Raw genomic sequence first — 17,922 nt, 5'->3', positions numbered from 1 at the left:
CATGCTCTTTCAAAGAGCGTTATACGATTCTTGGCCAGAGGCTATGTGATCAAGGTCACAACATCCAAGGCCTCAGTAAAACTTTCAAAATGTTTACACTCCCAAAGTTGAGTTACGAAAATGATGTCGATGCAATTCCCTATTTTGATTTGAACCATATGTACAAATACTCATATGATAGTCGGAATCGTATCATTGACTCTGCTGTTAGCAGACATTTCATAGGGAAAGGGTGTTGTCGCTTTTATTATTCTAAAAGTAAACTATCGTGACTAACTTATTCATGACATGAGGAAACTTGTGAACTTGAGATTGTGAAAAAATACAGTAAAACAAATAAACTGTAATGCAGACTGTGATTTTCATACAGGGAATGGACCACGACAGGCCAGCGCAGTGGCCATAACGTGTTACAGAACAGCTCCATTGGTAAATCCTACAAAGAAACAGAAAAGTGTGTTTAGAGCACAGCCCTATTCGGTTCGTAATTACGACATCCTCAAATTGTATCGGTCGACTCTGAAACTTTAAATATAATGTTATTAATTTTAGTATATATTATTGTATCCCTGTAGTCAATAATACAAGTTTAACAAGTAGCCACATGTGTTTGTTTGTTGCAATTGTTATCGTAAACTGGTGCGCGTTTTGTAAACTATTTATTATACAACTTATTACATGTAAAACATTCAAAGTACTAAAGATAATTAAACATATTAAAAAAAGTAGTTGCTAATTACCATAGACGTATTAATAACAGTTATGTTATTACATAATAATGTTTACAACCAAAACTTAATAATTGCCGATTATCAATTTCATATCAAATAAACATATATCATTAGTTGTTTGGATAATCATCCGATGCCAGGATCATATTTCAACTTGGCTCATTGAGAAATTGGCCAAAATATACCACTGACATGATTCCGACATTACTCACGCCTAAGATATTTTGGGAACATGGTTCGTCATAAGGTATATTACACAATAAACTCTGCATGTTAAGCTATCATCATCACTTAAGTTTAAAGACTTTCAAAACTTTCACTGAACCTGTCAACTACGGGCGAATGGGTCATATTTCGTCTGCTAGCGTGCAAGTCTACTGATCTAGTTATGTATGTAGGCTGGCGAACCAGGTGTTTCCGTTCTTATCATATGATGCTTTTGCGTCTCGCGGTAGTAGGCATCGCGTTCTTCTGGTCCAAGTCTATTTTAAGCGAATTCCATCCTGCGCTAGATCAGTTCAGTTAGAGGACGATGTCGGAACAAAGAATATTATGGATAAACTCGTGCTTATATCGGAACTAGAGCGAATGTCTGTAGTGTCTAAGGCTGCCCTTTTGACTTGGTGAGTTTGTTTATATTTTTCCAATGGTTGGTTCTTCATTTTCTTTATTTTGACTTAATCTAAGCAAATTGAAGTAGTTACACCCAGTGCATTAACTGTCGAGTAAGATGTCAGAACGGGTTGAAACCAAATGGTTGTTAAATCATCAGCTAAGCATTTTTTTCGCTGTTAAGCTTTAAATTCTTTCTCGTTTTTTGGTCTTAAGTGTTCGAATTATGTATAAGTAGATTTTTTTCTAATCAGATAAGTGGATAAGGAGCAATAGTAAATGTTTTGTAATGTTTGTATATTTTAGAAATATGAAACAAGTTGATGTTTTCGTTTATCAACTTGTCCTCATGAGATGGTTTCTATATCCAACTTGTTGGGTATATTTGTTTGATAACCATGATAACACTGGATGCATTTATTTATGTTTAGACCCACAGATTATCTTTTTTTTTGTCTTGTTAAAAATGTTAAATACAACGGATGAAGTAATTATTAAAAAATGTTTTACATCATGTTTTTAGAAGATGTTGCATCTATATTATTTATATATGATCAATTTATTCAAGCATATTGGCCATGTAGTTAAACAGCAATTGGCTGATCACTCCAGCATAATTATCAATAGTTTGACAAATACACTGGTCCACTAGACAACTACACTGATCCACTAGAAAAATACACTGATCCACTAGACAAATACACTGATCCACTAGAGAAATACACTGGTTCACTAGACAAATACACTGATCTACTAGACAAATACACTGGTCCACTAGACAACTACACTGATCTACTGGACAAATACACTGATCTACTAGACAAATACACTGGTCCACTAGACAAATACACTGGTCCACTAGACAAATACACTGGTCCACTAGACAACTACACTGGTCCACTAGACAACTATACAGATCTACCAGACAAATACACTAGTCCACTAGAGAAATACACTGGTCCACTAGACAAATACACTGGTCCACTAGACAAATACACTGGTCCACTAGACAACTACACAGATCTACTAGTCAAATAGACAGGTCCATATGCCAGGAAATATTAAACAGGGGAATGTATTTGAATTGAAGTGATCTGCCCTGAACACCTGAAGTGCTCAGGGCTGTTTACACTAACAGACTGAGTGCATGACTGTATGGATGTTGTTTACACCACAGTCAGCAGTAATCCAGCTATGTCACAATGGCCTGTAAATAATCAAGTCTGGACCAGATAAACTAGTTTCAGAAATCGTCAGTGCTCAAAATTAATGGGGGTCCTTGTGACATCTCCTGTGGTTGTTGTTGGTTTGTTGTTTTTCGCCACACTCAGCAGTATTCCAGCTATATGATGATGGTCTGGAAATAATCAAGTCTTGACCAGATGATCCAGTGATTGATATCATGAGCATCGATCTACGCAATTGGGATACACTCACATGCATCAACCAAGTCAGCGAGCCTGACCACCTGATCCCGTTAGTCGCCTCTTACGGCAAGCATGAACCTGACCAGTAGTGGAGAACTGTGAACCTGACCAGCAGTGGGGCACTGTGAACCTGACCAGTAGTAGGGCACTGTGAACCTGACCAGTAGTGGGGCGCTGTGAACCTGACCAGTAGTGGGGCGCTGTGAACCTGACCAGTAGTGGGGCGCTGTGAACCTGACCAGCAGTAGGGCGCTGTGAACCTGACCAGCAGTCGGGCACTGTGAACCTGACCAGTAGTGGGGTGCTGTGAACCTGACCAGCAGTCGGGCACTGTGAACCTGACCAGCAGTGGGGCACTGTGAACCTGACCAGCAGTGGGGCACTGTGAACCTGACCAGCAGTGGGGCGCTGTGAACCTGACCAGCAGTGGGGCGCTGTGAACCTGACCAGCAGTGGGGTGCTGTGAACCTGACCAGCAGTGGGGCGCTGTGAACCTGACCAGCAGTGGGGCGCTGTGAACCTGACCAGTAGTGGGGCGCTGTGAACCTGACCAGTAGTGGGGCGCTGTGAACCTGACCAGCAGTGGGGCGCTGTGAACCTGACCAGCAGTGGGGTGCTGTGAACCTGACCAGCAGTGAGGCGCTGTGAACCTGACCAGCAGTGGGGCGCTGTGAACCTGACCAGCAGTGGGGCGCTGTGAACTGTGAACCTGACCAGCAGTGGGGCACTGTGAACCTGACCAGCAGTCGGGCGCTGTGAACCTGACCAGCAGTCGGGCGCTGTGAACTGTGAACCTGACCAGCAGTGGGGTGCTGTGAACCTGACCAGCAGTGGGGCGCTGTGAACCTGACCAGCAGTGGGGCGCTGTGAACTGTGAACCTGACCAGCAGTGGGGCACTGTGAACCTGACCAGCAGTCGGGCGCTGTGAACCTGACCAGCAGTGGGGCGCTGTGAACTGTGAACCTGACCAGCAGTGGGGCACTGTGAACCTGACCAGCAGTGGGGTGCTGTGAACCTGACCAGCAGTGGGGCGCTGTGAACCTGACCAGCAGTCGGGCGCTGTGAACCTGACCAGCAGTGGGGCGCTGTGAACTGTGAACCTGACCAGCAGTGGGGCACTGTGAACCTGACCAGCAGTCGGGCACTGTGAACCTGACCAGCAGTCGGGCGCTGTGAACCTGACCAGCAGTGGGGCGCTGTGAACCTGACCAGCAGTGGGGCGCTGTGAACCTGACCAGCAGTCGGGCACTGTGAACCTGACCAGCAGTGGGGTGCTGTGAACCTGACCAGCAGTGGGGCGCTGTGAACCTGACCAGCAGTGGGGCGCTGTGAACTGTGAACCTGACCAGCAGTGGGGCGCTGTGAACCTGACCAGCAGTGGGGCGCTGTGAACTGTGAACCTGACCAGCAGTGGGGTGCTGTGAACCTGACCAGCAGTGGGGCGCTGTGAACCTGACCAGCAGTGGGGCGCTGTGAACTGTGAACCTGACCAGCAGTGGGGCACTGTGAACTGTGAACCTGACCAGCAGTGGGGCGCTGTGAACCTGACCAGCAGTGGGGCGCTGTGAACTGTGAACCTGACCAGCAGTGGGGCGCTGTGAACCTGACCAGCAGTCGGGCGCTGTGAACCTGACCAGCAGTGGGGCGCTGTGAACTGTGAACCTGAACAGCAGTGGGGCACTGTGAACCTGACCAGCAGTGGGGCGCTGTGAACTGTGAACCTGACCAGCAGTGGGGCACTGTGAACCTGACCAGCAGTCGGGCACTGTGAACCTGACCAGCAGTCGGGCGCTGTGAACCTGACCAGCAGTGGGGCACTGTGAACCTGACCAGCAGTGGGGCGCTGTGAACCTGACCAGCAGTGGGGCGCTGTGAACTGTGAACCTGACCAGCAGTGGGGCACTGTGAACCTGACCAGCAGTGGGGCACTGTGAACCTGACCAGCAGTGGGGCGCTGTGAACCTGACCAGCAGTCGGGCACTGTGAACCTGACCAGCAGTGGGGCGCTGTGAACCTGACCAGCAGTGGGGCGCTGTGAACTGTGAACCTGACCAGCAGTGGGGCACTGTGAACCTGACCAGCAGTGGGGCACTGTGAACCTGACCAGCAGTCGGGCACTGTGAACCTGACCAGCAGTCGGGCACTGTGAACCTGACCAGCAATGGGGCACTGTGAACCTGACCAGCAGTGGGGCGCTGTGAAGCTGACCAGCCCTGGGGCACCCAACCAAGTGCAATAATCTTGAACGCGACGTTAAATCCCATTTCTTCTCTTCCTTGTTCACTACTCTGTACTGTAGCATCATCTTGTTTGTGTGTGACTATAACGTGTGCTGCCATGGGGGGCAGGCTGACATACATCCCCAGCACTGGGAGAGGGCTCCCTGGTGTGAGGTTACACATTCACTATGAATGATTATGCTAGTGAATACCTCTGTCCTGCTATTCCACTGTGTGTAGGTGTTTACAGCCTGGGAAGTGCTACGCAGTTACAGATTTAGCTGGTTGGCATACACAGAAAATTCTCTGTTAGTAAACAGTTTTTTCTGTGCATATAGACAAGGTTGTGATGTGTTGTTGTTATTGCTATGGTTATTCTGTCTAGTGTCGTGTCATTCTCAAAATTGGTCCTTTGTATGGTCAGTTGAGTAATTCTCCATTTGGCCATTTGGTTGGGAATTCAAAAATATTTGATTACATTTTTGCCTGTTAGATTACACGTTTTGTCCAATTATCAATTGTGATGTTTTCATTATACATTAGGGGGCACGGGTGGCCCAGTTGTCTATACCCGTGTTCATGGGTTTCACAGAGATGGTAAACATCTGAGACCTGCATCACTTCGGGCTTTCCTCCCACATTAAGATGACACGCCGTGATATAATTGGAATACTGTTAAAAGCGGCGTTAAACCCAACTCACTCACTCACTCATTATACCTTGTGTATTACTCATACAAAATTAAATGCTTGTCCAACAGAAACACTGTCAGTGGTGTTACTTTAAAAAAATAGCTAAAAAATTAAAAGGAGTCACCCTTTGAAAATTGAGAAGAAACTGATTGGTCCCTTCTGGTAACCTCCTGTGCATGAGGCAAAGTAGCAGACGACATGAAAAGCAGGCAGCAGATCAGTTAAAAAAGAATTTGTAAACTTGACTTGCACCATATTTTTTTTCTGTTGTCATAAGTGTAACATTGTTATCATCACATGTGCACTGATTCAACAGATTTAGTTTGTTAGATGCATATATAGTGATTGTTAATTTGTTTTCTTGAGCACATGCTTCTCTGCAGAGGGTGTAGTTATTTAATGAATGCATCAATATTCAAAATATGTAAGTGGTGTATCGGTCAGTGGTGTATCGGTCAGTGGTGTATCGGTCAGGTGTGTATCGGTCAGTGGTGTATCAGTCAGTGATGTATCAGTCAGTGATGTATCAGTCAGAGGTGTATCGGTCAGCGGTGTATCGGTCAGTGGTGTATCGGTCAGCGGTGTATCGGTCAGCGGTTTATGGGTCAGCAGTGTATCGCTCAGTGGTGTATCGGTCAGTGGTGTGTTGGTCAGCGGTGTATCGGTCAGTGGTGTATCGGTCAGTGGTGTATCGGTCAGTGGTGTATCGGTCAGTGGTGTATCGGTCAGTGGTGTTTTGGTCAGCGGTGTATCGGTCAGTGGTGTATCGGTCAGTGGTGTATCGGTCAGCGGTGTATCGGTCAGTGGTGTATCGGTCGGCGGTGTATCGGTCAGTGGTGTATCGGTCAGCGGTTTATGGGTCAGCAGTGTATCGGTCAGGGGTGTATCGGTCAGTGGTGTATCGGTCAGTGGTGTATCGGTCAGTGGTGTTTTGGTCAGCGGTGTATCGGTCAGTGGTGTATCGGTCAGTGGTGTATCGGTCAGCGGTGTATTGGTCAGTGGTGTATCGGTCAGTGGTGTATCGGTCAGTGGTGTTTTGGTCAGCGGTGTATCGGTCAGTGGTGTATCCGTCAGCGGTGTATCGGTCAGTGGTGTATCCGTCAGCGGTGTATCGGTCAGCGGTGTATCGGTCAGTGGTGTATCGGTCAGTGGTGTATCGGTCAGGGGTGTATCGGTCAGTGGTGTATCGGTCAGTGGTGTATAGGTCAGTGGTGTATCGGTCAGCAGTGTATCGGTCAGCAGTGTATCGGTCAGTGGTGTATCGGTTAGTGGTGTATAGGTCAGTGGTGTATCGGTCAGTGGTGTATCGGTCAGTGGTGTAACAAATCTGTGTGTTTATTGTTATGGTAAAGCTTTTACAAACTGAAATAAGTTCCTGGATGAAAAATCATAAACATATATATGCAAAAGAGAATTTATGATTACCTCACAGCACTACTCCAATGACTTAATTTGTTATGCCACTGATATTATGAAATGTCTAACATACTCTTTTATGAAATGTAAAAGGTAAATATGATTTAAATGTGTTTTATCACAGAAATGTATTTTAATTATTTTTTTTGTAAAAATAACATTAAAAAACCATTAAACATATCTTAAGGGAGTGTTACACCAATGACAATTTGACGTCAATTTGTATTATATTTACATTAATTCAATTGTTACGATATATTAGTTTGTTTGTTTATTGCTGCACTCAGTGATATTCCAGCTGTATGACAGAGGTCTGTAAATAATCGAGTCTAGACCAGACAATCCTGTGATTGATATCATGAGCATTGATCCCTGCAATTGGGATACGATGACATGTATCAGCCAAGTCTGCTAGCCTGACCACCTGATCCCGTTTGTCGCCTCTTGCGACAACCATAGTCACCCCATGTGACAAGCATGGGTTACTGAAGGTCCAGTGGTATATTCTGTGTCTGAGTGGGGTATTCATGTTTAGCTGCAGCATCGTGTCGCAGAGGGCTAGCACTTTAAATCGGCATCAGTCCAGACTAGTACAAGTAGCCACACACACACTCACTGCATGCACATCGTGATATCAGTGGAAGCAACGTTAAAGCCCATTTCACCTCACCTGGTATACCTTGTGACAAAATTGCTGGTTAAGCACATCCTTACCACTGAAATGTGTGTCACTCAATAACAATGAGCTTCTGTGAGTGAGTGAGTTGGGTTTAATGTCGCTTTTAACAGTATTCCAGTTATATCACGGCGTGTCACTTTAATGTGGGAGGAAAGCCCGAAGTGATGCAGGTCTCAGACGTTTGCCACCAAATCCCGGTTCGCCCCAATTATGTTTCTAGGTTTGTCAGTATCATACCCGTGCTCGTGGGTTTCACTGAAGTGGTAAACGTCTGAGACCTGCATCACTTTAGGCTTTCCTCCCACATTAAGCTGACACGCCGTGATATAGCTGGAATACTGTTAAAAGCGACATTACACCCAACTCACTTACTCACTCAATCATGTGGAAACTTCATGACTGTCAATGAGCAGGATCCAAAGGAAAAGCTAGCTGTAGAAACATGTTCATAGCGGCTATTTTAAGTATTGGACTTAAAATGCTAATTACAATATATTTTGCGAAAATTGACTGTCAGATATGTCGGGTCTGGGGTGACAGTATGTAATTTATTTTTGTCTCATATCAATACACAAAAAATCTGCATCGTGTATCTTATCGTGGCATGATGCACCAGGGCATCATTTCACCGCTAGCCAATATATTGCTAAAAGCAGTGTAAAACTCACTCACTCACTCACTCTCATATGTACTATTTGATTTGTTGTTTCAGGTCACCTCTGCCTCTGTGTTGAGCATGAATGAGGGTGAACTGACCTACTCCTCCGACCAGATCGAGCAGCTTCTTCAGTGTTCAGTATGCCTTGACAGGTACAAGACGCCCAAACTGTTGCCTTGCCAACACACATTCTGCCACCAGCCATGCCTTGAAGGTCTGGTTGACCACCGTCTCAGGACAATCCGATGTCCCGAATGTCGAGCTGACCACCTCGTGCCCCGGGGAGGGACAGCCAACTTCCCCAACAACCTCACCATCATCAGCTTCTTGGAGCTGTCCGGACATAGGAGGTCCACAGGGATCCAGTTCGAGGAGATCCAGGCCATCGGGTCCAATGTCACGGCAGCTATTGTGCCCCAGGGTGCTGGAGCTGTGGGCGGGACTGGAGCCTCGTCCAGTGGAGCCACTTCCACTTCTACATCCACGAATGTAGGTGGAGCCACTACATGTTCGGAATGTTTGCGTGAACGGAATATATCTCGGTGTTCTCATTGCAATGACTTGCTTTGTGACAGCTGCAAGAGAGGGCATTTTGATCGGTATAAGAATGATGTGACTCGTCTCATTAGTCAGATCCGACGCAGCCTGCCGAACTTGTCAGAGTCTTTGTCTGGGATCAGCAGTCAGGGGTCTCAGCTTCAGCAAAGATGTGAGACTGCTAAGGAAGAACTGACAGAAGCTATTGAAAAGCATATACGAGAGTTGAGAAATAGACATAGGGAATTGTTAGGGGAAATTGATAGCTTTATTCTAGGGGAACTACGATCTCTTCGAACACATCAAGAAAATGTTGAGGTTGAAATTGCAAGTATTGCGAGTTTTTGTGACTCCTCAGAAGCAAGCATGAACAGAACCAGCACCCCTGAAGCTCACATTATGGAAGTGAAACAACAGTGTCTGGAACATCTTGAGTCACTTCGAGCTGTCGACTCAGGAAGGGCCAGAGCTCCAGTTCTGCGTCATCTCCAGATTGAAATGGAAGGACAGTATCTGACCAACACAATTGACAATTTTGGCGAAGTCATTGTTACGAGTGGATTATCAAGAAATGTTCCACTACCTTCTCAGAGATCGCAAGACCACACAGCTCCATCTGCTGGAGCAAGGGAAGTTTCGGAAAATACAGAAGGTCTCGATAGAAGAGAAGGCAGAGCAACGTGGCAGATTCCAGGGTCCATGGACTATTCCTTAAGGGTTGCTGAAACAAGATCCCCTTCTGTGTCCCCCAATCTTGAAAGGCGGGGAGCTGTTGCCAGGGATTCCAGACTGTCCAGAGTTTCATTTGAGGACCACAATGTAGATGAGGATGGAGACAGGAGGATTCTGGGAAATCTGTCCCTCCCCTCATCCCCGCTTATCGAAGTTCGACGGAGACCTCGGAGGGAACACCACTCGGATACACGTATCGCTGGTCTCCTCTCCGGAGGCGATGGCCTCTCCATTATGGAAAGGAACAGAGCAAGGCACAGAAGCATTGGTGCCCTGCCTCCACCTGATGAAGAATCTCTGGATGGGAATTCAGTATCATCTGATTCGCCTCCCAGATTTGCCCGAGAACAAACTTTTGTCCGTGACTCCCCAGCTCGTAATGCTACGAACCAAGCACCCGATGGGGCCTGGAATCGAGGTTCTGTTCGACCAGCTGTTCGGTTTGATGTTGCCGTGAATCAGTCCGATGATCAGTCAAGCGGTGAGTCTAGTGGGAACTATTCTTTCAGTCGTGCCAACGCCAGTCCCAGCATGTATGTGTCTTCCCCCAGGAACAAGTACAACCAGAAGGGCCATGCTATTCTCAGGTTCGGTGAACGTGGAAATGAAACAGGAAAGTTCACCTGGCCGCGTGGCGTGGCTGTTTCTCGTTTAGATGACAACATCTATGTCGCAGACAGCTCAAATCACAGAGTCCAAGTCTTTGCAGTGGACGGAAGGTTTCTTAAGACTTTCGGGACATATGGTCAGAACGAGGGTGAGTTTGACTGTCTTGCTGGAATAGCTGTGAACGGTCTCAACCAAGTAATCGTATCCGACCGATACAATCATCGTATTCAGATCTTCGACCGACGTGGTCAGTGTCAAAGTGTTTTTGGTGTAGAGGGTACAGGAGATGGTCAGCTGAACTACCCATGGGGGATTGCTTGCGACAATATGGGATTCATCTATGTCTGCGACAAGGAGAACCATCGCATACAAGTCTTTCAGTCCAACGGTACCTTTGTGAGAAAGTTTGGCCGGTTCGGCCAGGCTCCTGGACAGATGGAGAACCCACACTATGTGGCTGTAAGCAGCGACAACAAGGTCTACGTCAGCGACAGCAGCAATCACAGAATCCAGGTTTTTAACATATACGGCGATTTCCTCTTCACTTTTGGGTCGAATGGAACTCAAAGAGGACAGCTGAAGTTCCCCCGTGGCATTGCTATTGACAGTCAAGGATTTGTCGTGGTGGCTGACAGTGGAAATAATCGAATTCAAGTATTTCGAGCGGATGGAAGGTTCTACACCATGTTTGGAAGCTGGGGAAATGAGAACGGTCAGTTCAAAGGGCTGGAGGGGATTGCTATACAGTGCAATGGAAATGTTATCGTCAGTGACCGAGAAAATCACAGAATCCAGGTGTTCTGAATGTATATCAAATTAACAGTGTTCACGTACATGCTAACATTACTGCCAAATCACATCAGGATACTAGAAGTGATTCTCTTCATCATGTTGAAAGGTGTTTTTGATCTTGTTAACAATATTATCAATTCTGTGAATGAATTTACAGACATGGTTTTTGGTTTCAGAAAATGAACATGAGAAAATTGTATCGTATTGATTCATTGAAGACATATTTTGTGAAGAAATATTTATTTAGGTCTGAAGTTCAAGTTATATTTATCTTACAGTATTTCTGTTCTTATAAAGTTTACTTGGTTTGTTTGATCTCGACCAGTCATAGTTTCTCATAAATTGTATATCTAAATTAGTACCTTACACATGTGTCACTGATAATAGTGGTCTTTCGCATTTTTAATTCTTTGGGTCAACTTTCTTGCTTTGAAAATACATCGATTGGTTGAACTTCTTAAGCTGAACTATTTTGGAAATGAGAAATAAGAAAACAGATTTTAGATTTGATGTAAATCAATTAATCATACCTCATTAACATTCACGTTTTCTGATATTTCTTCATTTTGATGTCATAAGAGTACAGAAAGGACAATTCTTGTGCTAAAACGGCCTTACATTACCAATGTGCCATAGCTGAGAGCAAATGTTCTATAATGGTTTTATTCTACTAGGGGCACTCGTGGCCCAGTTGTCTGAGGCATCACAATTCGCTGTTGCGTCCCTTGGGCACGCCAGAAACCTATGATTGTGGGTTTTGAATCCCGGTTCGCCCTGATTATGTTTCTAGGTTTGTCATCACCATACCCTGGCAAATGTGGGGTTGAAACCCATCTCACTCACTCATTATGTACCATCTCAGTAACTTATGTACCATATCAGTAATTTACGTGCCATCTTAGTAGTTTTGTGTACCATGTCAGTGATTTACATACTATATCTGAAATTTACATACCGTCTCAGTAATTTACATACTGTCTCAGTAATTTAAATACCATCTCAGTAATTTACATAACGTCTCAGTAATTGACGTACCATCTCAGTAATTTACATACTGTCTCAGTAATTGACGTACCATCTCAGTAATTTACATACTGTCTCAGTAATTGACGTACCGTACCATCTCAGTAATTTACATACTGTCTCAGTAATTGACGTACCATCTCAGTAATTGACGTACCATCTCAGTAATTTACATAACGTCTCAGTAATTGACGTACCATCTCAGTAATTGACGTACCATCTCAGTAATTTACATAACGTCTCAGTAATTGACGTACCATCTCAGTAATTATTGTACCATCTCAGTAATTGACGTAACAATGTCAGTAATTGACGTACCGTCTCAGTAATTTACATAACGTCTCAGTAATTGACGTACCGTCTCAGTAATTGATGTACCGTCTCAGTTATTTACATAACGTCTCAGTAATTGACGTACCATCTCAGTAATTGACGTTCCATCTCAGTAATTGATGTACGTCTCAGTAATTGATGTACCGTCTCAGTAATTTACATAACGTCTCAGTAATTGACGTACCATCTCAGTAATTGACGTACCATCTCATTAATTGATGTACCGTCTCAGTAATTTACATAACGTCTCAGAAATTGATGTACCATCTCAGTAATTGATGTACCATCTGATCATTTATGTACCATCTGATCATTTATGTACCATCTCAGTATTATTGTACATCATCTCAGTATTATTGTACATCATCTCAGTATTGTTGCATACCATCTATCATGATCTATGTAGCGGTATGTCAGTCTTCCGAAGTATCACTCAATATTGCCATACATCAACTGCAACTTTTCACGTTGAACACTGCTGACATGAGACATTGGACCATCTTTAAGGAATGGTTATACCAATGCAAACACTGCTTCATGATTTGTTTGATAATTTAGAAAATCTGAATGGAATTGATCATTTCTACTGAACTGAAATATTGTTTCATTTAAGCCTCAGGTACTTTGGCTGAGTGTGATGCAAGTGACTGGCATACATCTTCCTGAGTCAAGGCAATTAACTATAAGAGTCCTGTTTCCACCCTTGCCAAACTAGGCTGGAATTATGGAGTTACATTTTGGCTTGGCTAACGAGTGTGCGTAGTCCAATCAAAATCGTGTAACGAAATCAACATTAGGTTCATAAACTTCAGTGCAGATTTCGGACGATTGCAGAATTTGCAGAGCTTGTGTATTGTCAACAGGGCATCGACAGATATTTTCCAAATCTTTTCATGTTTTTAATCAAGGTGCTCAACTGGTTTGATGCATTTGCAAGGTTAGACCTGTTTAATTACAATAAATATCATGATTATTGATCGGATCGATTTGACTGGGTGCCGCCAGTTTGCTTGAAGCAATTGCAAGTGATATGTGGGGTGGAATTTGATTGGTCAGTAGAAGGGACATAGAACGGACATAACTTGTATTTGCCACTGGTGGCGCTGCGATCGAGCCATGGAATTCCAGCCTAGTTCAGCAAGGGTGGAAACTGGATTTGTATAGTCAGTTAACTGTCTTGCCTCGGGAAGATGCAGGCATATACCAAGTGGAGCAACTTGTTGCAGCTGGCCCAGTGTGATGTGCTGGGTCAACTGTGACAAGAGTGTATTGAGTGTATTATAGTGTACAGTACATGCAGTACAGTGTTATTTTCTGCTGCTGAATCATCTCAAGGTTCATATGTCCTGCTACTGATGCAGACCTGTGATATGTTCCGTGATGCAGTTTTAAGTTGTAGGTGTTGCATAAGTCGGAGCTCTAAAAACACTTTGTGGATCTGGGCCCTGTTCCATAAGTGATCTCAGCACTAAGGTGATCATAACACCCATATGTTAAACTAGTAGGATGACATCGCACTACTGTTGTTGCAGTTGATTCCAAGCCAGATTTCACTGACTATTTTGAACATGCATTTTGAACAAGTTTGACTGATTTAACTGTAGGTTATTATGTAAAAAGGGTTCGCCCCGATTATGTTTCTAGGTTTGTCAGCACCATACCCATACTAGTGGGATTCACCAAAGTGGTAAACGTCTGAGACCTGCATCACTTCGGGCTGTCCTCCATAACATGGTTTAACTTGGAGAAATCACTCCGTGTTGATTCTTGAAGTGGAAATAGTGAATAAGTAAGTGGGTTTTTCGGCCAATTTTAGCAATATTCCAGCAATTACATGGTGGGGGACACCAGAAATGGTCCTCACGCATTGTACCCATGTGGAATTTGAGCCCGGGTCTTTCGCATGGCAAACAAACACTTTAACTACTAGGCTACCCCACCGCCCTGAAGTAGAATAGACAAGATCCTCAGCCTTGGCTTACGATAGTTGTAGCACTAAGAACGAGTTGTTGATATGAACCCCGTTCCATTTAGCGATCTCAATTGATGTGAACATCAGCTAAGTTGTGAGAACACCTTGTGTAATGGGGCCCAGGACCCTGCTGATAACGAGTAGGAAACTTTCAATGACAGACACCAATGCTCTTCCCAGATCGTCGACAGCTCATTTCGTTCTGGTGATTTATGTAAAGTAATGAGATTTGGGGAGAATACAACTATTTCCTCCAGATTGTCACAAGGATGTGGTGTAGCCTAATAGATAAAGGTTTAGCCTGACACACTTTAGGTCTGGGTTTGATTCCCCAAATGAGTTCAATCTGATGCCTGGTGTCCCTTGTAATAATATTGCTGGAATATTGCTACACACAGTATAGAACACAACTCACTCACTACTACAGGTAGGGCACCTGTTGATGGTGTATTCCACTACCTACATCTCAGCCAAGGCCAGGAAGTCACAGTGTTGCAAATACCAATAATATACTGCCATTGTCCTTTTATGCATTTTCATTTCCATCTTGGCACACCCTCAAACTTTGATAAAGTGAAACAAATGATCTCATCATGCTCATTGACAATTTCTAATTGTGTCCATGTAGGATTTAATTCACATTGAAATTTGAAATATATATTTCAACAAAAAGTAAATTACTTTTTGAGGTTGCACGTTTTCTACTCATTTCCCTAATTTTGACGAACACTGATTCTGAGAGAATGTTGGCACAGATTAGTGGAGAGAGTTGGCTGACACAGCATCCTCATCTTCTGGCCCCGACTCCCCCCTCCTCCCTCCCCCCCCTCCCAGAGTGAAGGCTAATCAGGCATGTCCCAGGGATGATGTAGCAGGAGTTCCCTTACATGTGCTGAGATAAACTGGATGGATGGTATTGATGCAAGCCAACAATTTATCCCACACAGTGTCTCAACTTAGTTTTCCTACTATAGCAATGTTTGTGCAGAGGAAGATTCCAACTTGCTAATCTTTGATTCAGAGGGTTCTTATTTCAAAATGAACTGACTAAACATAAATAGATAGTGAGTGAGTATAGTTTAATGCCGCTTTTAGCAATATTCCAGCAATATCACAGCGGGGGACACCAAAAATGGGCTTCACACATTGTACCCATGTCGGGAATCGAACCCAGGTCTTTGGCGTGACGAGCGAATGCTTTAACCACTAGGCTACCCGACCGCCCCTCATAAATAGATAACATTAATAACCACATAAACATGATAAACTGAAAGGAATAAATTCCCCAATTCAAATGAACATCTTATTTTCATTAAAATATTAATTTCTTCTGTTGCAAGTCTTTCTATATTAATCCCATGTTGTCTGTGACAAGCTGTGATCTCATAACCCTCCCTTCGGGGTTCTGTTTTGGTTTGATGGTCTGGGGTCCTGCTACTTTCGTACAGGTGGCCTGTTTGCTCCTGCCGTCCAAGAGTTGCCTCCTTTATTCAGGCGAACACAGACAGCATGTTTATCTCCCAATTAAGGGGTTAGTGCAGGTGTATTGGTCACATGGACATATGAACAATTGGATTGATCTGTATCAACGTATCATTGAGTATCATCTCTGTACCAATATGTACCGCTGTATCCATTGTTTTTTCACCCGGTCATGGATGTTCCCGGATTGAATGGTCTACTTTCCTCAATATCATTCTTGGAGTGTTGTTCCCAGGTGTGAGGTTGAACCCAGATTTCCAAGTCCTCGCCTCTGATCAGAATCTGATTGAACAAATCAGTCACTTGTAACTTCATGTCAACGATCATGAGACTCATTTTTTTATATTATTTGTATCACAGACAAATTTCGGTGAGATCTGCAGATGGAAAACCAGGAAAAGGAGTTACACAACAGTAATGAAACTTAGGCCACACTTTTTCATATTTTGGTTTACTGTTTTTTTTGCTAACAATTTTCCTAGATTTGGCCGCAGTAGAAGTAAAAATTAATTTGTGTATCTCAATATTTTTGTATTATATTTAGCATTTAGCTGTTTGATTTTATAGGAAGAAATTCTAATTCTATTTTAAATGCATATTAGGTGTTTGCTGGCAAAGACTATATGTATTGATTATTTATTCAAAAGTTAACAATTATGCTTGCTTAGATTTTGTAGTTGTATATTTTAGTTTTCCTAATTCATCCAAAATAGAGCAGTCTTGGAAATAATTATATATTTTAACTGTTTTATGTTTAATTTTAAGGTTATTTATAATAGAAACAGTACCAGGAATTGCTTCAGACTAAACTTATGATTTGGTTTCATAGTGTACAAACCCATTCATCTTTTAAAATCCCATACACCACAGTGGTGACAGATGAATTTTTTTTAATATTACCGTATTTGATGTATTAAAGTGCCCAGGGCGCTCTCAAAATTAGAAATAGGGGGCTCTTATTAGAATATAATTTTGGTGAAAAAAAAGATTTATGGTGACAGTCTGAAATGATACAAAAGAAAAGTCTGTGCGTATTATACACAACAGATATATTTTCCAGAATTTATTTACCCATATTTAAGGGTGCATTTAACACACGAATGCGTATTATACACAAATGTATAAGTCTTGTGTACATTGATCAATAGGAAGGGGTGCTAATTGGGATTGTTCACTAGCCAATTTATCATCAAGTATGGCTGTGGGCGCTTATTAGAGCGGGGCACTCATTACGTCGAATACGGTACTAGTTTACAAGTTACAACACTGATTTTCAGTGACCTGTGTATGATAATTAGATCTACCGTGTGAGCGCCATGAGTCTTAGCATGGTAACTTCTAGGTGTGAACACTGTCCGTTGTACTGTCACATCAGCAAACAGCTTGATTCTATGACGTCTAATAGTAATGTTTATGGTTATTGGTCTTTGTGTCCTGGGAATGTGTGGCCTAGATGTAGAGGCTGACACGGGTTGGTGTTTAGAGTTGCTTCCCTTGCCAGAATCCGGAATTGTGGGTTTGAATCCCACATTTGCCCTGATTTTGCTCTTTGGTTTGTCAGCACTGTTGGTTTCAAGGGGTAATCATCAAGGACCTGCATCACTTTGAGTTATACTCCAACATTTAGTTTTCACTTCTTTTTAACTGGCATACTGTTTTAAAACATGTTAGACTTAACTCTCTCATTCCTTCTTTGCCATACTGTATTTATTCAGTTTGCAACATTTAAAGTTAGAATTTACAATATTTGCAATACCTGGGTCCTCTTGCACAAAGCGATCTTACCACTGAGGTGATCATATCTCCCATGCTTTAACATAGGTTTAAGATAGTCGTAGCTCTAAGGACACTTTGTGCAATGGGGTCCTGGCCCATAAGTTTAAGGAACCTGACCATAAGAGAAGCCTAATATTTAATTTGTCTATTTCATCTGGAGAAATGTCTTCCACATTCAGATCTGTGATCGAAGTAATAAGAAAAGGCTGGTCATGTGATATTTCACCAGTA

The 17,922-nt window shown here is 43.3% G+C and overlaps 1 protein-coding gene across 2 annotated transcripts; it reads left to right on the top strand.

The window, feature by feature from the left end:
• Positions 1–854: 854 nt before the first annotated feature.
• Positions 855–16,907, top strand: LOC124124519 (RING finger protein nhl-1-like). Of its 2 annotated transcripts, none has more exons than XM_046487703.2 (2): positions 855–978; positions 8,490–16,907. In XM_046487703.2, exons 1-2 carry the CDS (start codon positions 964–966, stop codon positions 11,115–11,117), a joined length of 2,643 nt encoding a protein of 880 aa, XP_046343659.1. In that variant the 5' UTR covers positions 855–963; the 3' UTR covers positions 11,118–16,907. The 2 variants fall into 2 exon arrangements, with proteins under 2 accessions (XP_046343659.1, XP_046343660.1); XM_046487704.2 differs by lacking the exon at positions 855–978 and adding an exon at positions 1,007–1,354.
• Positions 16,908–17,922: the final 1,015 nt, after the last annotated feature.

The sequence above is a fragment of the Haliotis rufescens genome, unplaced genomic scaffold, assembly GCF_023055435.1.
Source record: "Haliotis rufescens isolate VD_foot unplaced genomic scaffold, xgHalRufe1.0.p SCAF_43, whole genome shotgun sequence".
Lineage (NCBI taxonomy): Eukaryota > Metazoa > Mollusca > Gastropoda > Lepetellida > Haliotidae > Haliotis > Haliotis rufescens.
Note: the sequence above shows the minus strand (reverse complement) of the source record. Positions and strands in the feature narration are given on the sequence as shown.